The 27,205-nt window shown below is 69.7% G+C and overlaps 3 protein-coding genes across 3 annotated transcripts in view; 1 reads left to right on the top strand and 2 right to left on the bottom strand.

Moving 5' to 3' along the window:
* COL18A1 (collagen type XVIII alpha 1 chain) overlaps window positions 1-150 on the bottom strand; it is a gene marked incomplete at its 5' end in the record, with an annotated part of 70,457 nt that extends 70,307 nt beyond the window's left edge. The window contains one exon of the mRNA XM_084232784.1: window positions 74-150. Coding sequence (XP_084088910.1) covers window positions 74-150 — 77 coding nt within the window. The remainder of the gene's footprint in view (window positions 1-73) is intronic.
* Window positions 149-5,326, top strand: POFUT2 (protein O-fucosyltransferase 2; the record flags this gene model as incomplete). The annotated part of the gene is made up of 9 exons (XM_084232374.1): window positions 149-279; window positions 852-1,102; window positions 2,156-2,300; window positions 2,531-2,641; window positions 3,220-3,286; window positions 3,505-3,630; window positions 3,725-3,905; window positions 3,986-4,109; window positions 4,837-5,326. 9 exons carry the CDS (start codon window positions 149-151, stop codon window positions 4,988-4,990), a joined length of 1,290 nt encoding a protein of 429 aa, XP_084088500.1. The 3' UTR covers window positions 4,991-5,326.
* A 4,699-nt stretch (window positions 5,327-10,025) lies between these two features.
* Window positions 10,026-27,001, bottom strand: ADARB1 (adenosine deaminase RNA specific B1; the record flags this gene model as incomplete). The annotated part of the gene is made up of 9 exons (XM_084232232.1): window positions 10,026-10,205; window positions 10,709-10,880; window positions 17,128-17,313; window positions 18,575-18,743; window positions 20,008-20,156; window positions 20,535-20,703; window positions 21,518-21,632; window positions 23,862-24,787; window positions 26,974-27,001. The coding sequence occupies 9 exons, from the start codon at window positions 26,999-27,001 to the stop codon at window positions 10,026-10,028; spliced, it is 2,094 nt and encodes a 697-aa protein (XP_084088358.1).
* Window positions 27,002-27,205: the final 204 nt, after the last annotated feature.

The following is a 27,205-nucleotide window of genomic DNA, read 5'->3' as shown; positions in this document are numbered from 1 at the left end:
GCTCGGGCCCGCCCTTCTCCCCGCCCCCGCCCGCCAGGGGAGGCCGGGCGCGCCCGCGCGTTGCCGTGGCTACCGCGACGCGCTGGCAGGGCCGGGCGGGCGCGCTTCCGGGGCGGGCCGCGCCGCCGGAAGTGCGTGGCCGCGGGCCATGGCGGCGCTCGGCGTCCTGTGCCTGCTGCTCGGGGCGGCGGCCGGGCCGCGGGCGGCGGCCTCGGGCGAGGAGTTCTGGCCCGGCCAGTCGGCGGCCGACATCCTGGCGGGGGCGGCGTCGCGCCGGCGGTGAGCGCGCCGGGCGGCCGGGCCCGTCTGGCTCCGCGGCCGGGGCAGGGGCGGGCGGCCCGGCGGGCGCGGGCCCGGGGTGCGCCTGGCCGCCCGCGGTCTCCGCAGCTTCGTGCGAGCGAGGCCGCGCCGGGGCTGCCCGCCTGCGGGCGCGGGGAGGCCCCTCGGGGCGGGTCCTCGGCCGGCCGCGGAGGTTCCCCAGGCCCCGGGGCGGCGACAGCCCCCGCCCGGCACCCCGCGGAGACCACCGGGGGGGGGGCCCCCCGCGCCTGCCGGGCGGCCCCTCGCCCGGAGGCGCTGCGAGGACGGCAGCGCCCGCCGTGGCTCCCGCGCGGCCACTCGCGCCCCCAGACTGTGCCCGGCGGGCGCCGCGCCCCTCCCCTCGGGGCTGCGCGCGGAGGGACCCCCCAGCCGAGCCGCGCGGGCCGCCGCCCTGGCCCGGCCGCGCCCTGCGTCTGGCCGCGCGGGCCGGGCTCGGGCCTGGGCGGCGCTGCCTCTGCCCACAGCCGGGGCTGCGGCCGGGTGCCCGCGGCGGGTCCGTGCCGGCCCTGGGACCGCCCCGCTCTCCCCAGGTATCTCCTGTACGACGTCAACCCGCCCGAGGGCTTCAACCTGCGGCGGGACGTGTATGTCCGCGTGGCTTCGCTCCTGAAGACGCTGCTCAAGACCGAGGCGTGGGCGCTGGTGCTGCCCCCGTGGGGCCGCCTCTACCACTGGCAGAGCCCCGACCTCCAGCAGGTCCGCATCCCCTGGGCTGAGTTCTTCGACCTCCCCAGCCTGGAGCGCAACATCCCGGTGCTGGAGTACGAGCAGTTCATCGCGGGTGAGCCCTGGCGCCTGCGCCCAGGGGGCCACACCCCGCCACCCTGGGGGCTCTCCCTGCTGGGCATTTGTGCCGCCTGTGCTGCGGCTGCCCCCACGCACCGCTGCTGCCCAGCCGTATCCTGGCCAGACTCCTGTGCCCAGAGCCTGTTCCTCCCAGCGCCGCCTGCAGGCGTGGCCCTGCAGGTCCCGGCTCCCGTGGGCCCGCGTCTTCCCACACCCGGCCTGGCGGGGCCTGTGGCAGGTGGGAGAGGAGCCGTGGGTTTCTTCACAGCTGCTTTGTCTTAACAGACAACGTGGGCACCCACCTTGACACCCCTTTGGAGGGGCTGTTTCTGGGAGTCCCAAACTTGTGACGAGGTCTGCTGGCACCTCCCCGGAGGAGCACAGGCTCCCGTCTTCCAAGACACCGTCGTCCTGGCTCCTCAGCCTTGTGCCCACTGGGTGGGGCACACGTCCACAGTGGAGCCAAGGGTGGAGCGGCCACCCTGACTCAGCCTACCAAGCTACTGCCCCCTCCCCATGGGCAGCCCAAGCTCTGAGCCGGTGGCACTAGGGACATCAGCCTGGGGACATGTGTCCTGCAGCTGGAGCGGGGGGACTCCCTTGGGGTGCCTGCCCCGGACAGGCCGCCAGGATTGGGGGTGCCCACTCACTGTCCCCCACACAAGGGCCCCTAGAGTTGCCAACCGAATGCCCCCACGGGGCAGGCAAGCCCGCAGAAGACAGGCCAGGCGGGCACTGGTGCTGAGGCCCCGAGGAGGGCGCACAGGCGTGCTCAGCATGGGGGGACAGTGTGGACCGGCGCCAGCGTGAGGCCGGCTATGCCGAGTGGGCACAGATGGGCAGGCAGGAGGGTGAAAGGTCAGGAGAGGAGCCCCCACCATGCTGGGGCCCCTACCGCGTTGGCAGCTTTCTTCCATCCTGCCTGCTTTAGCCGGCAAGTCCCTCCTTTTGGGGAAGGAGGCGGCGCCCCAGGAAGAGGGGTCCCAAGGGTGCCTGCAGCCCTGGGGACGCGCTGGGCGCAGTGCTGAGCCCCCGCGGTCTTTTCCAGAGTCCGGCGGGCCCTTCATCGACCAGGTGTACGTCCTGCAGGGCTACGCCGAGGGCTGGAAGGAGGGGAGCTGGGAGGAGAAGGTGGATGCGCGGCCCTGCATCGACGCGCTGCTGTACACGCAGGACAAGCACGAGTACTACAGGTGGGCCGCGGCCTGCACGGGGCCTCCCTGCGTGGCCGCCCTTGCCCACCGCTTGACCACCAGCGTCCACCCGCAGAGTGGCGGGGCGGCCGGAGACCCCCTCCTGGGAGCCGGTGGCCTGAGGAGCCGCCCGTCCCCGCGCCCACGCCAGGGGTGTCCCCGCCACGGGGAAGGGCCTCGGGCCCGGCGCGGCGCATCCGGCGCACTCATGGCCGCCCCCCGTGTTGCAGAGGATGGTTCTGGGGCTACGCAGAGACCCGGGGGCTGAACGTGTCCTGCCTGTCCGTGCAGGGCTCCGCGTCCATCATGGCGCCCGTGCTCCTGAGGAACACGTCTGCCCGGTGAGAGCCCCGAGCCCGCGTCCTGCACGATGCCCTACATGACCCTCCCCCCTGCCCCCCACGAGGGCCAGAGATACACAGCGGGGCCCCGGGGCCACCCCTGGACGCCAGTCTGACCCCAGCGGGGTCACCTGAGTCCCGTCCTGGCCCGTCTGAGGTGACGGCACAGGGCCCCAGGGGGACGCATGGTGTCCCCGCTGGGCTGGCGCGGGGGCTCTGTGGTGGAGGGGGCTGGTGCGGGGGCACGCGCTGGCAGCGTGGTCGGTCCAGGGGTGTGCGCCCGCCTGTCCTGCGGTCAGGGCCGGTGCTGCCCCTCTCAGAAACTCTGTCTCGTGTTCTTCCTCTCCTGAGGGGGCGTGGCCGGCAGGGCGGGCGGGGTGTGGGTGCCCCACCCCAGGGCGCAGGCTGGGCGTGTCTGGGTGGCGTCCCCAGTGGGCCTGCTCCGGGGGTCCAGCAGCGTGGAGACCCTGTCCCGGAGACCAGGGCCGGGGGCCGGGCAGCCTTTTCCGAGTGGCCGAGGTGGTCCCTGGATGCGCACGCGGGGCAGGATCCGGCGCTGAGGCCCCGTGTGCTGACAGGTCCGTGATGCTGGACAGAGCCGAGAACTTGCTGCACGACCACTACGGGGGCAAGGAGTACTGGGACGTGAGTGCGGGGGTGGGGGGCACCCCACGGCTGTCCTGGAAACACCGCGGCAGTGGCCGTCCCGTCGCCTGCCCGCACGGGGGCTCCCGGGGCGCTGCTGGGGGCGGCATGGCGGGCATCGGTCAGGCCCGGGCAGCCCGGCGTCCCCGCCACGGCCCTCCCCCCGGCCTCCCCCCGGCCTCGGCTAGGCAGACGGGCTCAGGCCGCTCTGCCCGCAGACCCGCCGCAGCATGGTGCTGGCCCGGCACCTGCGGGCCGCCGGGGACGCCTTCCGGAGCCGGTACCTCAACTCCACGGACGCCGCAGACGGGATCCCCTTTGAGGAGGACTGGACCCGCATGAAGGTGGGGGCGGGCTCGGTCACCCCGACGCCGCCCAAGCTGGCCACGCCTCTCAGCTGCGCCCGCCGGGACCCACTGCCCCCCACCGCCCTTGCAGGTCCAGCCCGGCTCCTCGCGGGGCGGCCCGTACCTCGGCGTCCACCTGAGGAGGAAAGACTTCATCTGGGGCCACAGGAAGGACGTGCCCAGCCTGGCTGGCGCCGCACGCCAGATCCGCAGCCTCCTGCAGGCCCACGGACTGGACAAGGTGTTCGTGGCCACGGACGCTGTCAGGACGGGTAGGCGCCCCCCGCCCCCCGGCTGGCCTGGGTGCCCGCGGTCACCCGCGCAGCCACCCACCCACAGCTGCTGCCCACAGAGCAGGAGGAGCTGCGGCGGCTGCTGCCCGAGATGGTGCGCTTCGAGCCGGGCCACGCGGAGCTGGCGCTGTACGGGGATGGCGGCGTGGCCATCGTGGACCAGTGGGTCTGTGCCCACGCCAGGTACGCACCCCGGCTCCTGGGGCACCGGCAGGGTGGGACAGCCACCCAGAGGGTGATCCTTCTCCAAATTCCGCACGCGGTCACCGTGATGGAGCCGCTTCTGCGGGGCTGGGGCTGGGGCGCCCCCAGCAGGGGGCACAGATCACTCTCAGCTCCGCTCTGCCACGCGGCGGCCCTGCAGGCCAGGCCTCAGGTCAGGATGGAGACTGGGGCTCTGCGGGCCGCCTGTCTCCCGCCTCGGTGGTGCCCGACCTTTGGTAGGGGGTCTTGCCCGGCCAAGGGCGAGCAGAGCCTGGTCTGCCCATGCAGGGCCTGGCTGCCCGGCCCCTAGTCTGGTCTCCCGCTGGCTCGGGCATGGAGAGTGGGGGCGCCTGCTGCCACCAAGTGCCCCCCTCATGGCAACTCTAAACCCATAGGGTCCTGGCGATTCCCTGTTGTAGGTGGGGGGCGGGGGCCTCTGCACAGCTGGTCTCTGACCTGAGCCTGCCAGCCTGGCTGCTCCTACGCCTGACCCCCGCTCAGGGCGGCTGCCAGGTGCTGCTCCGGGGCCTCCTCGCCGGCCACCCTCTGGTGGTGCCGCCTGGGGGTGGGGGCTGTGGTCTGAGGACCTGCCCCCAGCGCCCCCATGAGGCCCGGACTGTCCCTGCGCTGGCAGCAGCAGGGGATGAGCTGGTGGGGCTGGGCCCCAGCATGTGTCTGGCCGCACAGTGACCGCCTAACCCGGCAGGTTCTTCATCGGCACCTCGGTCTCCACGTTTTCTTTCCGGATTCACGAGGAAAGAGAAATCCTGGGGTTGGACCCCAAGACCACGTACAACCGCCTGTGTGGCGACCAGGAGGAGGACTGCGAGCAGCCCACGCGCTGGAGGGTCGTGTACTGAGGTGTGGGGCGCACGAGCCTGGGCCAGGCCGTGGGCCAGGCAGTGGTTTCTGTCGGGTTTGTAGCTGTAGGCGCCAGGCGGTTTTCGGGGCTTCCCAAGGTTCGGCGTGCTGGACAGCGGCGGGGCCGTGCGGGGCAGCACCTGTGCCATCCGGGGCCCTCTGCTCCCATGCCCGTGGCCACGGAGCCCGGCCTGGGGCCTGCTCAGGGCCACATGCTCTGCGTTGGGTCAGGGCCAGAGTCCGGGCGGGCCGGCGTGCTGTTGGGAGAGGCCACGCTCCCGGCCGCCCCATGAAGCCGGTCCTGGACACAGCAGGGCCCTGCCACGGGGCCCAGCACGCACGTCCCACTGGCCTGGGACAGCGCCCGAGTGGCGGAGCTGACCCAAGGGCCACGGGCAACAGACCGGCGCCGCCTCCGCAGTGGGCCCTGAGCGTGGGTGGAGCCAGGAGCAGTTCTCCCTTTGTAACTCAGACGCAGTCAATAAATTTTATAGAAAACTGGAACCTGCCGGCCTGTGTCCTCCTTGAGCTGCCTGGCGTAGGGCACCGCCGCCTGCCTGGTGCCCAGCCCTCAGAGCCACAGCCGCCACAGGGACACTGAGGGGTGGGGAGCCGGATGGGGGGGCAGCAGGGGGTGAGCTGCAGGCTGCCGGGGCCCAGGGGTCTGCAGGCAGCACAGGCAGAGGCGGGGAGGCTGCCCACTGGGGCGTCTGAGCGAGACGGGCCCTGGCAGGGTGCTCTGGCACGGCTGCAGTCGGCTCGGGGTCCAGCTGCAGGCAGGGCTGTGTGGCCACTTGCTGACGGTCCGGCTGGGGCCGCGATCCTTGCCCAGCACAGCGCGGAGAACAGGTGGGGCCCGACACCCAGCCGCGGGCCCAGCCTCAGGAATGTCGTGCGGAAGGCCGCGCCCACCAACCTCCCGCGGCCGCTGGACTTCAGAGCAGAGCGGGAGTCTGGCCTTGGGGGTGGCCAGCACCACCATGGGCCCAGCCTGGGGGAGCACCGGGGGCTGCGGGGGAGCCCTGGGGGGCTCTGCTTGGCTCCCCGAGGGTCAGTGGAGGCACCCGGGCCCCCCGCGTCCCTCTAGTCCCACTCACTTGGACCGAGGTCCCCGAGTGTCACTGTGTGAGGGGCCCGTCTGTGAGGGCCCCCAAACCTCAGGGCTCCTGGAGTCCTATGCTCTCGTGGCAGCCTCTGCGGGCAGCACTGGTCCCCGAGAAGACCCCATGTTGGACTGGCACTGGAGGCTTTCCCTGTGCCCACAGAGTTCCTCCCTGCTGGCTGCTGGACCCGGACACAGGGATCCTGACTAGCACCCCCACCCCGCCCTGCTCAGCCTCTGCTACTGAATCTTGTGGAAACACAGGGGGACCCTCTGTCAGACTCCTGGACGTCACGGACTCGGGGCTTCTGCTGCGGCTGCTGCGGGACTGCAGGCCACCCCGGAGGTCACAGAGCTGCGAGGCAGCAGGGAGGTCGAGGCGGGAGGCCGGGCCTGGGGACACAGCCAGGTGTAATTGCTGCCAGCGCTGGCCTGGACACTCGGGGGCGGGGGAGGTGCCCCCAAGTCCCTGACACTCCGCGCTTCCGGCTCGGGGCTTGGTGACTCCCAGCAAGGAGCCGCCTGTGCTGTGCGGGGCACGGCCAGGAGGGGGCGCTTGTTCCAGGCCCAGCCTGCGCGGCGTCCCGGGGCTCCGGGCACCGGGGGCTCCTCCCAGGCGGGCGCAGAGGTGGCCTGGGCCCAAGGGTCCCGCAGGAGCAGGACAGCCACGGCCGGGCTGTGGCAGCTGCGTGTGGAACCCCTGCCCCCAACGGCTGCTCCGCTCCCGCAGCCGAGCCTCAGCGGAGCGGACGCCAGGCTGCCTGGTGCTCGGAGGCGGGCAGCCCCTTCGCTCAGCCAGGGCGGCCGCCTTCAGGCACAGCTGGATCCAGACACCTGGGTGGCATGGTGGGGTCTGGTCCGTGCCCCCCTCTGCTCCGCTGTCTCCTGGGGACCCCTGTTCTCGTGCGCCATGAGTCCTCGCACACACGTGAGTCACGCCCACCGGGGCCCCACGCGGGCACACCCAGCTGCCATGCAAAGTGGCAACAGGAGAAGTGGCTGAGTTTCCGAGTTCCCGTGGGCCCGGAGGGTTGTGTCTGGCCCAGAGCCCACCAGGTGCCTGGCCCCAACCTCCGCCTGGGCATCCGGGGAGCCACCTCACCACCGCCGCCTCCCTCCCTCATGCCCCCCCCGCCACACCCAAGTTCTTGCTCTCCCCCCACCGCGGCCCCTTGGCCTGGGAGCTGCGAGAACCTACTTGGGGACCTGGCAAGTGGTCTCTGGTGGGGAGGCAGGACAGCAGCCCGCGGGCCTTGGCTGGCGCTCCTGCCTCTGCCCACCCGCTGCCCAGGCCCCCCGCCCAACGCGGCGCAGCCTCCTCGGTGAGCCCTGCCTCATTCCTCGCTTGGCCCTGCCTCGGGTGGCCACATGCAGCCTGCGTGTGGTGGGCACTACCAGGACCTGTGGTGCCGACCCGGTCCCTAAACAAGCAGGAGGAAAGCTCTGCACCCACCCCCCCAACCAAGGTCCCAGCCATCTCCGGACAGACCCACGTCACCCCAGGGCATGCAGGACCCTCTCACATGGTGGCGCCGGCTGGTGTCTGGCCCTGCCTGGCTGTGGCCGCCTGACTGGGGAGAACAGGAGGTAACCCCGGCCCAAGCCAGGCCCTGAGCAACCTCTTCCGCTTGTCCCCGAGGGTCAGCGGCCTCTGGGCCCACTACGCCACACCCCGTGACCGCCAAACCCCAGAGCCGCTCTGCAAGCAGGATGGGCAGCGCCGGCCACGGCACTTGGGACCCCACACAGGGTGACCGCGCGCGCCCAGGAGTGTGGGGTCCCTGGGGCCCAAGGGTGAAGACATGGCGGCGTCCTCCAGGAAATGCCGCCCGCCCCCTCCCGGCCCACCTCCGTCTTTGAATGTGCCTGTTACCTCCGTCCTTAGGATGACCACGAGTTTGTACAAAGTGACTTTAAACAGGGCGTCCCGCCGGCTCCCCAGGTCCCGGAGCTTCACCCCCGGCCCAGCGCGGGCGAGGACGGCCCCGCCCTCCCCAGCACCCCCCCCACCTGGGCCCCTGGCACAGACCATGCGGGCGGCCAGGCCTGACCCCGTGACGGCAGCGAACGAGGGGTGCCCCAGGAGCCGTTCCCCCGTGGACTCCTGAGGGGGTCGCCCCGACTTTCTCCTGAGGCTTGTCTTTTCTTCATGCAACATATTTTCACTTTAACGTTGCTTTTAATGTGGAAAAAGAAAGAACAGATGCGAAACCGATGGTGGCGATGACTCGCGTGCAGCCTGCAGGGCTTCCTGCCGCAGCTGCGCCCTCTCAGACAGCCCCTCTCGCCCCATGCCGCGCCCACGCCACACAGAAGGGGAAGATTCACGAGGCAAAGGTGATGTGAGGCTCCCGGGGGGCTGGGCTGCCCCCCCACACCCGCCAGCTCCCGGCGGCCTCACGGGGCTCCTCTGTGCCCTGCGGGCTGTCCACTCCGCCCACACGGGGGCGCTCTGCACCCCAGGAAGCCGAGAGCCCAAGTGGGCAGTGCTTGTGCGCCCCGTTTCCACCGATGGGCAGGCCACGGCCGAGTCACCTTCACACAGTGTCCCCCTCTGCCGCCCCAGAGGCCTGACCCCCTGCAGCAGCTCGGGCTCCTGGGAGCCGTCGGCACACCCGGCCGAGACCAGCCCCGGCGCGAGCCCGACCCCACGGAGCTCGGCCCACGGGACCAGGCGCAGCACAGGCTCGGCGGGACCCGGCGCCACCACAGTGACCTCGGCCGCTGGGCAGGCTGAGGGGCCAGGGGCCCTCCATCCACTCCCAGGGAAGGGCCCGCTCCAGGCTCCGCACAGCTCCAAGGAATTATTTGGATAAAAAGAAACTCCAGCGAAATCGACGCCTCTGAGACGCCGACTCGTGCCTCTGGAAATGAAGCGCCCGGGTGTGGTCCCCACGGAACGTGAGGGTCGACGGAGCGAAGCGAGGCTGAGGGTCACACGCGGGTCCTGTCCCCCCAGGGTCCTGTGCCGGCCACAGCACGGGGGAGCCCCAGGCGGCCGCGGACGACCGGCCCGACGGGACGGACACTACAGGCTCAGCAAACAAAACGGGGTGGCCTGCTGGCCCCGGGGTGGCCGGCTCAGCGCCCCTGTGGCCTGGCGGGACAGCTGGCGCGGGCAGGAGGGGCCGCCAGCTCGGGCCGCGCACAGGGGCCCTCGTGGGTGCGCGGGAATCGACGTCCTCCGGGCTCTGCCATCGAAGTCCATGTTTCAAAAAACTCAGTCCCTCTCCCGACCCCCACGAGAGCAAACAGCAGCGCGGGGGCGCGAGGCCACTCCTTTGGAGCCGCGGGGCTCTCTCCGCACCAGGCCCCAGGCAGGGCCACCGCCCCAGTGGTCAGTGCGAGGACCGGAGGAGCTACCGGGGCCAGGCCACGGCATGCGGCACACAGGGGCCTGTAGGGCTCGCTCTGAGCCTGGGCCTGGGTCCAGGAGGAGCCGCTGCCCCCGTGCCCGCCCACGCAGGAAGCCTCCAGGAGCCAAGGCTACGGGCTAGAGGGTGCCCAGGCCGAGGGGTGCAGCCTGAGTGTTAGGGGGGTTCCCGCGTGCGGGGGCGGGATAGCCCGGGCTGGGGGGGCGCGCGGGGGGGTGTGTGTGCACAGACAGCCCCCACCTGTGTTTTCCATCTAGAAATACTCTCTTGCGGAGGCGCTAACGTGGCTACAGGCCTGACGTGGTTTCCTCTCGTTTCACAAACGACATCCCTAGCTCAGAATAAATTATTTATTCGAGGGTTTCACACAAAGTCTACTTTGCTAACGCGAGGAAGCCCTACTCAGTAGAACTCGGTTTCTAGACGTGAACTGAGGCTGGAAGCAGCTGCTGCTAATTCGGGGGCTGCAGCCGCAGAGAGCGAGGCCCCGCGGCACCCCAGCCCCCTTCGGCGGGAGCCCCCGACATGCCCGGCCCAGCGAGAAGTCCTGGTGGCCCATCAGGGCGTCGGGGCGAACTGGTCCTGCTCGTTGGGCTTCTCCACCCAGGCGCCCAGCCCCGCCTTGATGAAGGCCCTGAACAGGCAGGCCTTGGCCGCCTGGTACTCGCGGGCCACCAGCTTGGACTCGTGGTACAGGTGCGGCTTGGCGATCTTGGAGCGCTGCAGGTGGGCGGGGACCTGAGCGGGCAAGAGCAGGCAGAGTCGGCGCCGGCTCGGGCGAGGCGCTCCCTCCCCACAGCAGAGGGGCCCGGCAGGCGTGCGGCCGGGGAAGGGCTGGGTGGGCTCGAGCCTCCCGGCAGGGGCGACGCACATGGGGTGAGGGGGCCCGAGGCCGCGGGGCGTGTGACCTCTGGAGCGGCGCCGTCAGGGCCCGTTGCCCTGCTGAGCCCGCCCGCCCGCCGCCCGGTCGGCCCCCCACGCGTGGCGCGGTCAGCGCCGGCTGCAGCCGGGAAAGGCCTTAAACCCGCCCCAGGGGAGCGCCGCCTGGAGCACGGCGCCGCCGCGAGAGGTCACTGTCGGGAAAGGCCCGCGGCGGCCGCACAGCAGAGGCCCGGCAGCCTCCCGGGGTTGGTGGCGCCGGCCGGGAGGCGGGGGCAGCATCCCCTCGGCGGCCCTCCCGTCCAGGGGTCCCAGCGGGGCGGCGGCGGGGGCTGCCCGAGACCCGGGCGGGGCCTCAGTACCTTGCCGTGCACACGCATCCAGCGACAGTACAACGCGTGCTTACACAGGCGGGAGGCTCGGCCCAGCTCGTCCTTCCCCGTCGTGGCATTGATGACCTCGATGGCCGAGTCGCCCACCGTCCAGTTGACGCTGAAGTTGGGCGCCTTCCCCGGCTGCCGCGCCTCGGCGTTGCTGATGCCTGGAAAGGAGCGGGCGGGTGACCCGGGGCTGCTGTGGGGCCGCAACCAGCCCCGGGGTCAGGCGTCCGTCGGGCCGAGGCAGAGGCCCTGTCAGAGCGCCCGGCGGTCCGGAGCTCACGCCACTCCCTGCCAGCACGCAGCCCCCCTCCTGGCCCTCAGCGCCCGCGAGCCCCACGCCCTCCGGGGAGAGCTCTGCCTGCTCCGAACGGACACCTGGTGACACCCGGTGACGCCCGAGTCATGGTGCACAGGGTGCGGGGACTCCCGGCGCCCGCAGAAGGGACTGGTGGGGCCTGACGACACGCCCAGACCAGGAGGCTGCAGCCCCGCGCCGTCCCTGCCCCCTCAGCGCCCCTGGGCCGTCGCGCTCACACCTTAACCGCAGCTCCCGGGTAAAGAGGGGGCTCCTGGGGGCTGGGCTCAGCGCACCTGCCCGGCTGGGGGGCATGTGGCCTGTGTGGGGTGAGTGGGGGTCAGGCCTTTGTGCCCTTGGTCTCTGTGGCCATCACCTGCGGCCTGGAATGCAGGGGGCGCTGGGGAGCTGGGCGCAGGCAGGGGCCTGACTGTGGACACCTGGAGCATGGGTGGGCCGGGGCTGAGGCTCTAGGGGCATCAGGGCACGGGGGATGTGGGGGGGCAGAACAGCCAGGAGAGGAGACCGGGAGAGGCCCGGAGCCAGGGAGAGTGGAGACTCGCCGCCCTGTGCCTGGCGGCCTCAGGGCGGGTGGCGCAGAAACATCACTGCCGCCTGGAAAAGCCTCCCCTGCTGCTCTACTTCCCAGCCCCTCCGGCTCCCGCACCACACGGAGACCGCCCGCCAGGGGGCACAGCAGCACCCGAGGCCGGGCCTGCAACTGAAAACAAGGAAAAGGGAGCCTGTTTCCTTCTTAAGGTTTACGCCCTTGCTAAGCACACCCCCTCCGAGCCCTTGCTAAACGCGCTCCTGACCCTGAGCTAGGGAAGGGCGGGCGCAGAGTTCGGAGCAGCCGGTCATGAAGGCAAAGGGCAAGCTGCCTGCCCCGACCAGCGCCCGCTCTGCCCGCCCCCCAGCCCCCACCCACCCTCTCCCCTCCTGGTCTCTGGGGCCGGCCATCCCGTCTTCAGGCCTGGCGCGGGCAGCTCTGTGGTGCCCTCCCTAAGAATCACGACACCCTAACTTCCAAGCCCTGAGGCTGCGCCTCCCATCAAGACCCTTCCAGCTGCTCAGATGTGGAGCCTCTGCACCGAGGGGCCCGGGCAGCAGCCACGTCAGTAGCACCAAGGAGGGACCCATGCCGAGGTCCTCTGCTCAGGGTCCAATGCGCCCTCCGGCCAGCCCCGCGGGTGAAGACCAGGCCCGCTGGCCCAGAAGGAGCGCCAGAACCAGCAGGAGGTGCCCGAGGTCCCAGGGTAGGGCTGCTGGGGGCCACTCAGCGTCCAGGGGCTGAGAAGCCCGGAGCCAGGAGCCCAAAGGCAGGAGGAGGGGGAGACACCCTCCACCAGGGAGGCAGGAAAGGGGTGACCCCCTCCGCCCACCTCCACCGGGCAGGCGGTGGCCTCCTGGACTGGCCCCGGCCTCCTGGACCGGCCCCCGCGCCCCGGCTGTGCCCTCGCACTCTCCACTCGGCACCTGCGCCCCGCGGCTCCGGAGCGTCCCGGATGTCCCGACCCCGAGGGCCTCGTGGCTGCCCCCACCGGCCTCAGCTCCGGGTGACTGCGCTCCCCAGGGGGCCGTTGCTGACGTCCTCGCGGGTCCTCAGACTCGCTGCTGGAGCCTCCTGGCGGCCCCTAGCGCCTGCTCCCCCTGGGCCCCTCCCTGGAAAGGGCGACGCGGCGGGCGCAGACCTGAGTCCAGGGGCAGCCTGGCCAGAGAGCCCCGCCCGAGGGCCATGTCGTCCTCCAGACAGGAGTCCAGCGTCAGCCGGGCCCCACCTGTGGAGACGATCAGGGGGCGCTGGCCACACGCGGCTGCCCCGGGAGGGCTGTCCTCTCGGACGCATCCGCGGGGCACGTGGCAGTGTGTGGACGCCGGCCCGGCCGGCTCGCGACAGGGGGTCCCCATGGGCACAGCTGCGGGAGGCGCTGGCTACAGGCCCCCCACGCCAGGCGTGGCTCCCGGGGGACCCTCAGACCCTGCCTCGCGGCGCGCGCGCGAAGCCAGACAATCCGCCACCCCCGGGCGCGGCCGTCCAGCGCGCAGCCCGGCCCGGCCCCCCAGCCCCTCGGGCGGGCTGCACGACAGGCGGACGCCGCGCCTGGACCCCGAGGCCCCGGGAGTGCAGGGCCAGGGCCGGGGCCGCGCAGGAGCCCCCGCAGGGAAGGCGCCCCCCCCCCCCGCCCGCCCCTCAAGTCCAGGGCGGCCCCCTGCCCGGGCGGGACCGGGCCACGGTGCTCAGTCCCGGGGGCCAGCGGGCGAGGAGCCACCCGGGTCCTCGGGGGCAGCGAGGAGGGGACCCCAGGGAGGCCGGGCGCAGGGCGGGGGCGTTTCGCGGCTTCTGGAAGTTTCCAAGGCCCCAGACGGGGCTGGGCCGAGGACGGGCTTCGCCACGACTGTTTAAACAGTTGCTTAAATACGTTTTTGAAATGAAAGGGCCCAGCGAGGCAAGATCTACGATCCCCAACGCCAGAGAGCGAGGCGGGCGGCGCTCCCTCGGCCCAGGGGACCCGGCGGGCGCACAGAACACATGGCCGCAGCGCCCGCCGCCGCGCCGGGCACGCACGCACCCCCAGCGCCCGGGCGCCCGCGCCCACTCTCCCGCACGGCCTGGCGACCTTGACACGGAGGCCGGCTTCCCGTCCCCGCGCCCGAGGGGCCGGCCCCCCAGCAGCAGGGCACTGGCCGCCGCAGCGCGAGGCGCCTCCTCAGGGAGCACCTGCCGGGGCGCCTGCGCTGGACAGGGCCGAGGCTGTGGAAGGCCTGTGCCCAGCCATGGCCAGGGCCCATGCATGTGGGGGGCGTGTCCAGGCATGTTGGGGCGTGTGCAGCTGGTCCAGGCGCGTGGGCTGTGTGCAGCCTTGCCCAGGGCGCCGGTGTGTGGGGCGTGCACAGATGTGGCCGTGGAAGAAACGCCTGCCCGCGGCAAGCCACACCCATGATTGCACTCTGACCGGTCGGCACTTGACAAGCGGTCAGCGCTGTGCTGGCCAGACGCAGAGGTGTCTGAAGCGGCTGCAGGACCCTGGGCCCCGGCCGCCGAGGGCTGAGACGCTGCCTGGAAGCTGATGGCTGGCGTGCCGGGGTCCCGAGCAGCTGCCGGCACTGGCTCTGCACTTGTAGATCCCCGCCCCGGTAGCATGCGGGGTCTCCCAGCACCCAATTCTGGGGAGAGCACCCAGGGCCCAGCCCTCCCCCTCGGGCCAGGCTTTCCCTCCTCTGCTCCTGGGCCTCTCGAGGGCGGCGTTCGCCTGGGCCTTGGTGGTGGGCATGGTGCCCAATCTCTTTGCCCACCAGGGGGACGAGAGGTTGGGTGAATGGCCTCCACCACCTCAGCGCCGGGCCGGGGCTTCTGTGTCTCCACAGCGTGGCGAGAGGCTGGGCTCAGGGCAGTCCACTCAGGACGGCTGGGACACGGCGGGAAGCAGGCCTCACGTCCGGCGGGATGGCCCTTCTCTTGCTAAATTCTTTTCAAGGTGGGGCCGATGAACCCAGGGGTGACTTGAGACTAACAGGCCAAACTGGGGAACTTCGAGCCCCCGAGCCAGCTGCCTTGGTGGGCAACGTTAGAAAAACGTCCCAGAACCGAGCACAGCAGTCACGGCTGAAACCCCAAAAGGAGCCCAGCCCTGCCGGGTGAGCGGTGGCGGCACCGACTGCAGTGCTCGCCGCCCAGCCCGCGCGCTGCTGGGAGGACCACTCTGGGCGTCTTCCAGGCCGACGGCAGGCAAACCCCGCCAGCTGCCGGGCACGGTCACCACGTCCAGCCGCCGGAAAGACGGCGCGCGGGCAGTGGTCACGCTCACGTCCTGGGGTCAGTTTGCCAAAGTGCCCTCTCCTGGGGTGACGTGTCCCGAGAGGGGGGTGAGCTCGACCGTGAGCACTCCCTGGCTACCTGGGTCCTTCCACAGGCACCAGGCCAGCTCGTCTCCCCTGCCCCTCACCCCGTTGGAGCTCAGGGACCTGGGCATGCTGTCCCATGCTGTCTGTGGCCCCGGCGCCAGAGATCTCCACACAGGCCTGCCCGGGGCCGCGAGGCTGGCGAGGAGAGAAGGGCCTGTCTGCGGGCGCCGGTCGTGCAGGAGCGGGCAAGAAGACAGCCCTGGCGAGCGGGCGCCAGCAGCCGAGCCCGGGCAGGCTGGTGAGGACGCGGGGCCCGGCTGGCGCTTTGGGCGCAAGAGCGGAGCTGCGGGGGCGGTGCCCCTCCCGCCGGGCGGGCGGCTGTGCGCCCTGCTGGGTCGCCATCCACGGAGGTCCAGCCTGGCCTCTCTCAGCTGCGTGGGGGGCGGGGCTCCCCGGCACTTCCCGCTGCGCCGCCGCCTCCTGCCCCCCATTTCCCGTGGAGCGCCCAAAGCCTTTTGATATTGTTGACGCGTTTCCAAACTCGAACCCCACTTTCTGACGGGGCCAGCGAGCCTCTCTGGGCCCCGCGCAGCCGCACAGACACACGCAGGCTCACCGAGGCGGCTCCCGCGCGCGCCTGGCGGTCAGACGCCCTCCGTGCCGGGATTCTCCTGTCAACAGTCCGTGGGCACCGTGGCCGTCACAAGGCGCGTGCGCTCCAGCGGGGCTGGGAGGGGCGCGGCACCAGCCGGCCACGCCAGGGCGCAGGAGCAGCGCGCAGTGGGGTGCGCGGGCTGGCGCTGCCCGTGCTCCGGGTGTGGTCTGGAGGCTGGGGGGTCACGGCCGTGTGTGCCACCCCCTGTGGAGTGCCCAGGCCTCACGCCAAGCCAATGCCCCTGTCCTTGGTGCCGTGGAGGCCGTGGCCGGACGTCCTCCTGGAGGCCAGAGGCCACGGGAACCTGCTGGGGAGCCTCCCGCCGAGTCCTGACTGGCGTTGGGGTTTTAGTGGCGTCCTCTTCAGTGCCGCAATGCCCGTGCTTGTTCCTGTCTCAGGGCAGAGCCCTGGCATTGCTCCTGCCCAGCAGCCGCCGCTGGAGGGGGCACGTCCTGGGTGCCCTGGTCACCGCGGCCAGCGCAGCCGGGTCACGCTCTTTGAGGAAACAACGAAATGGCGCGGCTTCCACTGTAAGGCCTCCCCGAGGGTGACTCGCCACGAGCTGCCCAGAGCGCACTGGGCCAGGTGGACAGGATTCAGCCACCTTTGAAGCTGCCCAACAGGGTCCAGAGGGGTCCGGCAGACTCCTGGCCTGTCCCTGCGGCAGGACGCTGCCAGTGAGGGAGCTGGCGGCTCGGCCCTGTGGCCACTCTGCCAAACACGGCTGCTGCTCTGGGCCCTGGGCCCTGGGCCAGAGGGGACACCCCAGCAGCGAGCACGTGGAGGAGACGGGGTACGTGTCCACTCACTGCATGGACAGCAGGCACGCCACCCTGAGACTCCCGAGCCAGAGGTGCACCCTGCGCACCCCTCCTGCGCTCCGCCAAGGGTGAGCCCCCAGCGCCCGAGCTCGACCCCGGGGGTCCGGACACTGTGTGTCCTGCAGACTGCAACACCGAGTGCGCTGGGCGCTGGTCACTCCGCCTTCCTCAGATGGAGATCTGGGAGCAAACGGTGGCCACCTGAGTCCGGAAAGCCCCAGGCCACGCAGGCGCGCACACAGCTGCCCACCTCGAGCATCGCGGGGTTTACTTAGAAGGCAGCGTTACGGTTAGGGGCTGGAGCCCCGCCCGCCCCCCGCCGGCGTGCTCCAGAACATGCGGCCCCACGGCCGTCCTCCAGGCAAAGACGTGCCAGCAGTCAGCTCCCGAAACCAGGCACCGCACCCCAAAAACACACAGTTTAGTTCAAGGTTACGGTTTTAGTTCCGAGCACAAAACCAGAAAACGGGGCTTCCCAGAGGGCAGCTATACCTTCACCGTGTCCTTGCAAACCAGGCCGAGTCAGAAGCTACGGCCTGGCTTTCAAAGGCTCGTGCTCACTCTCTGTCGCCATGAAACTCTAAAAGAAAGGTAGACAGCAGTGACGGGGGGACGGCGCCCGCTCCTCCAAGCCCAGCCCGCTGCGGGCGCTGCCTGCACCCTCTGCGGCTGTGCCGGGCAGGACTCCGGGCGCGGGGCGCGGGCCTGTGGGGGCACGAGGTGCCCGGGAAGAGCCGGCCGTGGGGCCTGGAGGAGCACCCGCCCGCGGCCCCGGGGGCCCAGATACTTGCCACTGAGCAGGGGCTTGTTGAGGGTGTAGAGGGGCGGCAGGCCCTCGATGCTGGAGATGCGCTGGTACATGGCGCGCGACAGGTGGTCGCCGTGGTAGAGGCTGCCCAGGATGATGCTGGAGAAGTAGATGGGCTCCACGAAGATGCTGAGCAGGGAGCCCTGCACGCCCACCACGTTCCACCTGCGGAGAGCAAGGCTGAGCGGCCCCGCCCCGCCTGGGCCGCCCCCCGCCCTGCCCCTCCCTGTCCCGCAGGGGTGCCCCTTGCTGAGACCAGGGCGTGTTTCCGTGGGAAGGTCAAGGGGGGCAGAGAACACTCCCCGTTCTGATGAAAGCGCTGGTCCCCGGGCCCAGAGAACCCCTGGGGCCCTGAGGCCGCACCCGTGCCGGTGGGCAGGCAGATGGACGGACAAAAAGGCAAACACGGGGCAGGGCGGACAAGAGGGAAAGGCAGCTTGGGGAGGGCAGGGTCCCCCAAAAGGCGCTCCACTCCGGAGGCTCCCAGTGCGGGCCGTGGGGACGGGCAGGTGGGGCACCCCGGCCGGGGCTCAGCCAGTGGGGGGCAGGAGGCCCAGAGCCGCAGGCATGGGCGGGAGGCAGTGCAGGCCTGGAAGGAGCCCCGAATGGTGCTGCCAGGCCGTCCTGGGTGGCTTCTGGGCTCAGCTGGGGAGTCTGGGGGTCTGGGGTGCCAGCGGGAGGCCGGCCCTGCCCTCACTGCCCAGCTGCTCAGCCGCCTCAGCGGGAGGGTGCCTGCAGGGACACAGGGTGACACGCGGGTGCAGCCCACTGGCGACATCAGACCCTCCCTCCGCTGGGGTGGAAGCGGGGGTGCCCGCGCGTGGAGACGGGTGCGCAGGAATCTCTGTGGTTCTCGCAATCTCGCTGTGAACCTGAGCTGCTCGTAAAACCCTAATCTTAAATTGTTGATTTGTCCCCGGAAACCAGGAGGGGCATGCACACGCACACACCCGCGCACGCCCACGCCCACACCCACGCCCACGCGCGCCCAGGCAGCACGGCCTGGCCCGGGGAGGACGGCGCGGCCCCTCCGGCGCGAGGCCCAGGAGGGCAGGTACTGTAGCCGCTCCTGGCCCCGGGACCCTGCCGCCCGCGACGCTGCTTCCTCCCGAGCAGCAACTCGCAGCGGCTGCGGCCTGTGCTGGCAGACACGTCCCTCAGGCAGGCAGACGGGTGTCGGCCGTGCCCACGCTGACCACCGGACGGGCGGGCTCTGCGGCACCGGACGCCCACGGCCAAGTCTGGCGTCAGTGCCACACGCCCGAGGCCGCGCTGCCGCCGCGAGGGCGCTTGTTGTGTGGAGATCGCATTAGCCGGCACTGCCCGCCATGCTCACGAGGGCTCGGGGCCAGGGAGCCTGCAGCCCCGCCTCCCCGCTGGGGCCAGGTCCTCGGAGAAGGCGGTGGAAGGGCGGCGCGGGTCTTACCGGGCCATCTTGTCGCTGCAGGACATGGTGAGCAGCCGCTCGCCCTGCAGCACGCCGTCCCAGGTCTGGATGCTGGCGTTGGAGCGCACCGGGATGGTGCCCTCCCCCGACTCGATCTTGGTCCGCAGCTGGCCCCTGGCTTTGCGGTTCGGGTGTCTGTCTGCGGGTTCTAGGGCGGCAGGAGGGGCCCATGGTGACGCCCGGGCCGCAGCAGTCCCGTGAGGGGTGGTGCCCCCCCCAACCCAGACCCTGCCCCAGCCCTGCCTGAGCCCCGGGGCCCCTCCGCGTGGACGCAACTGCAAGGGTTAGGACCCGAGTTCAGGGAAGGGGTTTCCGGGGGCTGCTGCAGGAGGCCTTGTTGCTCCAGCCAGATAGGACACTGACAAGCAGCAAAGAGAAAGGGCCTCACCCCGTGGGGCTGAAGATCTGGCATCCCTTTGCTTTTTGTTCTTGGTCATAGAGAGAGAAAAATTTATCAAAAAGTATATTAGACAATAAATTATATGTATCAACATATTGTAAGTAAATAGCATAAAAAATTGTTTGTTTAAAAATTAGCTGTTGGGCAGTTTGGCCCACTTGACAATGGGAGACGGTTTGTTAAACATGCCTGACAAGCATTACAATACAATAATTGTAATAGGTCCTTCTATCTTGTTTTCTCTTGAAGTTTCTTGGGAAAGTTTTTAATATGAAGCTATTTGAGTTAAGGAATTTCTAGGTAGAAAAAGTTCCGATAGCTGAGCAGCAGCTGGTCTCCGGCTGAAGGTCATGTGAGTAAAATAGTCCTTTGATGCTTAGGCTTTAGCTGATAGGGATGCACTGGCGGTTATTCACTGTTTTAAATAATTGTCTAAATGAAAAAATAAGTAGCTTTGATGTTAGGTCTGGTTTATTATCTATTAACCTTGAAAGCTGCCGTCTAGCTGAGACCCGTAGGGCCAGTAGTCTATGGGAAACATAATATACTAATTGTTTTTGCTTTACACAGGATAATGTATTTCCTTATTATTATTACTAATAATGAATAAAAAAAGACCTGCTGAGTCTCTCGGCAGGAGATCCCAGCACCTCACCAAGTGTCGGTGTCTCCTCCTTCTACCTCATTCCCCTTCCTAACAGCCCTTAAGTTTCAGCCCTTTCATTTTCGCCGACGCCGTCTCATCCTTTCAGGAACCCTGACACGACCTTTCCCCAGAGGCTGGTCCCCGGCAGGGGGCCTTGGGCCCGCTGCCCTCACTCTGCTCCAATTACTTCGCTAGAGACAAGGGTCTCTGGGGGTTCCCGCCACACGGCCAGCTGGGAGCCCGGGGCTGCTCCGTGGGCCTGCCACACCCAGTCAGGGCCGACTCCGTGGGCCTGCCACACCCAGTCAGGGCCGACCCGGGGGACCCGGGCGTCGGCCTCAGGCGCCGCCGTGGACACGGCCCTACCTTCCAGGATCGGCTCGTGCGGCGAGAAGATCCTGGCGTCCCCGCAGGGCGAGGTGCTGATGTACAGGTGGAACTGCACCGAGTCCTTCAGCCGGAAGCCCCCGCGCTCCGACTTCTGGAAGATGGACCGTTTCTGGTCGTCTTTGCTGCTGGAGGGAACAGGCGCACAGGGGAGCTGCAGGGCCGGACGCGGCCAGGCTGTCCTCGCGCTGCACGGGGACCCCACGGCAGGGGTGGTGGAACTGGGGAGCTCGGGTCACTGGACCAGACCCCAGCAGGTGGGGCCCAATCCCGAGGGGGGACTTCGAAGCAGAGACCAGAGCTGGGAGCGGCTGTGGGGCCCCTCCCCACGGGGGCCGCCCTGCGGCACCACCTCACGCTGCGCCCGGCTGGGGGCCGGAAGGCGGCAGCCGACCTCACCGCGACCCAGAGATGCCATCTCGAGAGTTTCAAGAAAACCCACAGGAACTAGAGGGCGACGCACCCGCTGCCCCCACCCCCACCGGCTGCCCCGCCCGCCGGCTCACTTGAGGTACAGCTCGAGCTGCGTGTACAGGAAGCGCAGCAGGGACCTGCGGGAGATGATCTCCGCGTGGCAGTCGTTGAGGGCCAGGCCGCGGTCACTCATGTACTCCCCGTTGATGCACTTGGTCCCCGTGGAGATGCTGATCACCTTGGCGTCCTTGACATCGGTGCCTGCAACACCAGAGCAAGGCTGACCGGTCCAGCCGGAGCACAGGCCGGCAGGGCGGCGCCAGGTGTGTCCCTCGCTCCTGCGTCCCCGCGGCTCAGGCGTGGGAGGTCATCCTGCCTGAGGCTGCTCTTGGGTGTCAGCCCCCGTGCGCATGGCTTCGAGCAGGTGACTGCATGGAGAACGCTGAGGTGAACATGCTCCCCAAGGGGCCTCCTGCGTCAGGTGGTCACAGTGGACAGGAGGACACTGCAGCCTGCCCGCTCATGCCACCTGGAGCAGCTGCAGGCCAGCTTCAGGGTCGGCCCGAGACTGAGGCAGACGGCCTCCTGGGCCAGCCTGGCGGGGCAGCGGGCACCATCAGGGAGAGGACGCATGTGCCACTAGAAGGCCCCGTGGGGGTCGATGCCAGGCCCTACCACCTCCACCGAGGCAGCAGCACTGGAGGACTCGGGCATCTCTCCCGCTGGCCGGAGGGGACAGCCCAGGCCCCCAGCCTGCGCTCCAGCTGTCCAGCTGGGTGGGGTGGAGGCGCAGGACAGCCCAGGGCCTTGCCCTGCCCCTTGTGGGACAGCAGTCCCGGGTGGGGTGCTTCCTGCAGGCCGAGGGCAGCCCAGACACGGGCCACCACCGCCTTCCCAGACACTGCCTCCGGGGACTCAGCTCCTGTGGCATCCCCACACGGAGCTGAGGAGACGGATGCCGCCTGGGCTGCCAGCTACGCCCTGCGGCCAGTGAGAGCGTGGGCACAGCTGCGGATCACGGCGGGCGCCCCCACCGCGAAGCACCCCTGAGGGGAGCAGCCTGCGGCGCCCTCACCTGTGGTCATCACGACTCCGGCCAGGACTTTCCTGCGGGCGTGAGGGGAGGAGAAGTTGTCCGTCAGATCACCGAACTTTTCCAGAACCAGGCGGGCCACGGCATCTGCCAGCACCTGGGGACAGAGAGGTAAGCCGCTCACCTGCCCTCGCCCCACCGCGCCCCCGTGAGCGCGGCCAGCCAGCATGTGCACGAGCCCACAGGGCGCCCAGCGGGCTCCGCAGGCCACTGGACAGGGCTGAGCCCCCAGGCCAGGCCCCTGCCGCCTCCGACCAGGCCTGCCTGCCGTCCAGAGTGCCCCGGTCGCCCACCCCGCCCTGCCCGCCTGCCCGCCTGCCCCTTCCTCCAGCTGCTGCCCAGGGGCTACGCATGGCAGCAGGTGGCAGCGGAGCCAGCGTGCTCGCCCTCCCGCACCCCTAGGAGAGCGGCTCCTTCACCGGGCCTGGCCGACACCGCTCAGAACAGCCCTGGCTCGGGCCATGGGCGGCCGCCGCTGGAGGGAATGCCCTAGTGCGGACGGAGACCCACTTCAGGGGCAGCTGTGAAGCTTGGGACGCGGGCTCTGCGTTGAGCCTTGTGGTCGTCAGGGGCCCACAAGCCGTGGCTCTGGGATGGCTGCGGAGCTGTGTGCAGCCAGCCAGGAGCAAACGGCATGGCTGGACAGCCCAGCTGGCCCTCAGCGAGACCTCACCCCCAGTGGGCTGGTCGGGGACGCGTGGTCATCGGCAGCATCCCCTGTCCTGTGCTGAGAGGACGGGCAGGGGCATCGGGGCCCAGGTGTGGGCACAGGCAGGGGCAGCTACAGGCAGGACACACCCAGGCCCTCAGAGGCATCCACAGGACAGCCTCGCACTGGGGTTTCAGAGGGAAGAGAAGGCCGTGTGGTCAGACACAGGAGGGAGAGGCTGGTGCCCTCGGGAATTGGCCAGCACAGCCCAGCCTCCCGGGGGCAGCCGATGGACCAGCAGAGCCCTCAGTGCCTCAGTCCCCGATGAATGAGGCTGGTGGGGGCTTCCCCTAAGTTGGTGGGTGGACATAACAGTGCAGACAGCAACAGCCTAACAGTCAAGCGTGGACTCCCGGGGGCAGCACGGCCTCGGCAGGACACTGGGAGTGGATGGCCAGGCCAGAGCTGCCAGGATGGCGGGGGGGAGGGATGATGCCCCGCGCCAGACACTCGGCCAGCGCATCTGGACCCCAAAGCCCCGTGGGACCAGGAGCAGCATAGGGCAGGGATGCTCGACCCGACTCCAGGTACCCAGGCGTTCCCAGGGAGGGCCAGGGAACCCAAAGCAGGGCACCAGGGAAGGGGCCGCCGACCACCTGATCCTCATGGGGAGTGCTCCGGGTGCTGGGCAAGGGGTGTGTGTGTGTGCAGGGCCCAGTGCCACCCCCGCACCTCCCTGGCCCACCCTGGCAGCCTGAGTGCTCGGTGCCTGCGCACTGGGGCGTCCACACCGCGGATGCGGGAAGAGACGTGCCGTCGGGGGTAAGAGGACGCAAGCCGGTCCCTGCAGGAGCAGCCCGAAAATGCTGTGCTGGCCGGGCTGCCGCCAGGCCCTTGAGAAACAAGCAAAGGCCTTGGCTGTGCTGCCTCGACCTGATGTTGCAACTCGGTGCTTTGGGCAAAATAAATTTCCTTTTCTAAACTGGGGTCGGCGCCATGCGGGAGGCTGTGGGGACAACCGTGCTGAGGCGGAGGGGCGGTGACCTCGGCGCTTCCAGAACCGGCCCTGCCCCGCCGAGGCCCCGGTGTAGTTTGCTCAAGTTGGAACCCACTCGTCTTCCAAGCAAAGGATGTTCCCAAGAAAAGGGATGAACAGAGAAGAGGGTCAGCATTTCCTCCAAAAGAAGAGCTTCGTGCTAGAGCAGGCGGCAGCTTCTGGACGCCTGAGAAAGGCAGCGGGGCACAACTGGACCTGCTTGTGGCGCCCGCTACCCGCCCCCCCCCCCCCGGCTCCTCACCTCCCTGCCACAGCCTGCAGGGCCACCCGAATGTCCTCTCTGCACCCTGCCTTCACACGGGGGTGTCCAGGAATGACCCGGGCCCAGGCCCATGCAGGGGTCATGGAGCCCCGAGGCCCCTCTGGCCGCATGCACCCCACGCTGGGCCCCCAGGACAAGGCAGGACCCCGTCCCGGTCATGGGCATCCTGCCCGGCCGGCCCCTTTCCTTGCACCTGATTCCCGGGTGGGGCTGGACGCAGCTCCCCTCCCATCACTGGCTACTCAGGGGCAGGGAAGGAGCATGGAGGGCCAGGCCTAACAGGAAGGGGGGGTGCAGGCAGCAGCCCTGACCCCGGGACAGGCTCCAGCACCCCGACCACCTGCGGCGCGGGCCTCACCTGAGGGGTGTGCAGCTGCAGGCCCTCGCTGGCCACTGGCTGGCGGGACGGCGTCTGGTCCAGGTGCAGGTTGAAGATGGTCGCCAGGGCGGACTGCGCGGCCCGCGCCTTGGCCAGCTTCTTGTTCCGGCCAGAGCCCTCGAAGAACTGGCCGTCCACCACCACGGACATGACAAAGTTCTTGGCGTGGCTCTCGCCGCTCTCGGACAGGAAGTCGTACTTGAGGCCCGGCCGCAGCTCGTTCAGGATCATCACGGGGTTCTTGCCACTGGGCGGGGGGAAGGGCGGCGGCACGGGCGGGGGCGGCTGCGCCAGGCCGGCGGGTGCGGGCGAGGCAGCCAGGCCCAGGTCGCCGGGGCTGAGCGGGGCGTCCCCGTTGGCGCCCAGGTAGAAGGGCAGCTCCGTCCTGTCGGGGGTCTCGAAGCCGTTGAAGAGCGCGTCGGGGAAGTCGGCCTGGTCCGAGGTGAAGTCCGTGTGGGCGGACGGGGCGCGGCCCATGGCCAGGTGCGCCTCCGAGGCGTTGGGGAACTGCACAAAGGAGCGCAGGGCGCGCTCGGCCGCCTGCAGCTTGGCCTTCTTCTTGGTGGGGCCAGAGCCCTCGAACACCTGCCCGTTGACCTCCACGGACATGAGGAAGAGGGGCGCGTGCACCGGCCCCGTCTGGGACAGCAGCGTGTACTGCAGGCCGGGCTTGATCTCGTTGAGCTGCATCAGCGCGTTCTTGGGCAGCGCCGGCCCCGGCGCCCTCCTCCTCCGCTTCAGGCGGTACTTGGCGTGGCCGTTGCTGCCCTCCTCCAGGGGCCGCTTCCTGCCCCCGCCGCCCCCGTTGGAGAGCGGGGCGCCCTCGCCGGGCCCCGGGGCGCCGCTGCCCCGGGGGGGCCCGCTGCCCGGGCCGCAGGGCTCCTCGGCCCCTGTGCTGCTGGAACCTGCGTGCCCAGAAAGAGCAACTTACAACGCCTTCGTTGCAGGATCTTGTAAATGCAAAATTTAGCGATTCCTTCATGGCTCTTTGTAACTGGGCAGTGGTGTGTGCCGCAGGGGCTGCCCGCCCAGGAGGGCCCGCGGGGCTGTGGGCAGGAAGGTGCTCTGTGAACCACCCCCAGAGGACACTCCCCGGGCCGCCGGGTGCCCTGCCTATGCGGTGAACGGGCCTAACAGCTGCCCCGACCCCACGCCCTGTCTCAGGCTTCTCCCCTTGGGCGCCATCTACCCGCCTCCTCCCGGGGCGGAGCCGAGAGCACCCCAAGCAGGAACCAGGCACGTAGTCATGGGGGGTGTGGGCAGGTTTGGGGGGCCCAGCCACGCTGGCGTTAGTGCTCAGCCCGCGAATCAGTCTTCGAGAACCGCTTGGTGACTGCAGCGCCCCGGCCTTCCAGAAACATTCTGAGGGGCTCGGCTTCGTGGCCCCAAACTCAACTCATCACACATGGCGCCTGGCTTATCTGAATCCTCACCACGTTCCACGATGGGAAAAAACCACGTGAGCATAAACAAAAGCAGGGAAGCTTCAGCTGGCCAGACAAGGACTGGCAATTCTTTTCTTTTAAATAAATATTGGCTGGATTTGCAAAATTTGGCCATCCTACCCCCCGGAGCTAGTTCACAGGCACGACCGGCAGGGACTCCGAGTCCACACCACACGCACTGCTGGTCTGCTGTGGGCAGCACGGAGGCCTCTGAGGAGGGGCCGCGGCCACGAGAAGCCTGGACCAGCCTCTGGGAATCTACGGTGCCTCTTCTGAGCCACCACGGCAGTTTCAAGTCACACCTGCAACCGACTTCAGGCATCTCAACGCGGAGCCCTGGGGCCTAGTCTCCCGGCTCACAGGCGGCCTAACTACGCTCAGCGAACTGGACCGTCCATCCGCTGGGCCGGAGGGCTTCGCGGCAGCAGTGGGCGGCGCTCCCGCCCAGGCCAGAGCGTGACGGGCCGGAGGGGGGCACCGGCCAGCTGGGGCCTGGGGGCAGCTGGGGGCAGCGGGGGCAGCTGGGGCGCTCTCCCAGCACCGCCTCTCCCGGGACACACACCACTTCTCCCAGTTGACAAAGCCGACGGAATGGGCGCTAAATTTCCATTTATAACATCCTCCAGCAAAAGCTCAATAGGTTACTCCTTTCGGTGCTCGAAGGAAACAAGAGGCGACAGGGCAGAGGAGACAGGGTTAGACGAGCAGCTCAAGCCCCCACGCTCCAGCCCCGCGGTGCCGGGCTGGCCTCCCCCTCAGCGCCCAGCACACCCAGGGGCCCTGGCCTCGGCGCACTGGACGCCGTGCGGTTGGGCTGTGGCACGCTCCTCACACGCCTGGCCCTGGCCCGCACCTGTAGGACGTGAGTGTCCACAAGAGAGTGGACACATGTTTCAAAGCGCAGCCACCAGAACCAACTGCCGCCCTCCCCAGAAGGCGCTCAGGGGCCTCTTCCTGGGCGGGCAGCCACAGGACCAGATGTGGGGTGCTGTCTACACCCTGTGGGTGTGCGGGCGGTGGCTCAGGACCTGCAGCAAACAGGCAGGCTCTGGGAACCCCAGAGCCCGGTGCAGGCCGCACACCTCCCACCCCGGCCCCGGGACTCAGCCCACTCGGCCTCGGCACAGGCAGCCACGGGCACCCGGCTCGCACGCTGTGGGGCCAGGCTGGGAGACGCAGGGGCTGTGTCCTGGGAACACGCTCGTGCCGGCCTCTGCCAGGTGCTCGGCTTCTGTGGGCGGCCCCAGCGCAGGGCGCCCCCAGCCTTGGAGCAAGGACAGGGGGGCGTGGGACTCTCGCAAGAGCCACTCTTGGGCTGGCGCCAGCCCTCTACCTGCAGCCGGCCCACGTCCCTCACGGCCTCGGGGAACCGGGGCTGGCGCCTTCCCTGGCCCGCAGACAGCACTGGGCCTGGAGGGAAGCCAGCATCACCCCCAAACGCAGGGGGCGCAGTGAGCTCAGGGCTCCGGCCTGACGAGGGCCTGGGCAGGCCACGCTGTGACCGCCCCGGGGCCGGGCCTGCTCTGCCCCAAGATCGGCGCGCGTGACAGCCCAGGGCGAGGGTGTGGGCCGGAGAAGCCGCCAGGGGCCGCCGGGCAGTACCCACAGAGCCCCGCGGGGCAGCTGAGCCGGGCAGCCGGCCTTACTCATGTTCTCTTCGTCTTCCACGTCCATGGTGAGACGCTGCCTGGGGTTCTTGACCAGCGGAGACGGCTTCTGTCTGAAAGACAGCGAGAAGGGACGCTGTGGGCCACGGGGCACCGAGACACGCCCTCAGGAGAAGGGCGTCACCGCCGGCCAGAAGTCAGAGGCCGCAGCCCCACCCAGCATGTCAGGGTGACAAAGGAAGGGGCAGCAGGAGCCGCTGGCAGGGACCAC

This window comes from Talpa europaea, assembly GCF_964194135.1.
Source record: "Talpa europaea genome assembly, chromosome: 4".
In the NCBI taxonomy this organism is placed as follows: domain Eukaryota; kingdom Metazoa; phylum Chordata; class Mammalia; order Eulipotyphla; family Talpidae; genus Talpa; species Talpa europaea.
This window is presented reverse-complemented; position numbering and strand designations above follow the sequence as displayed.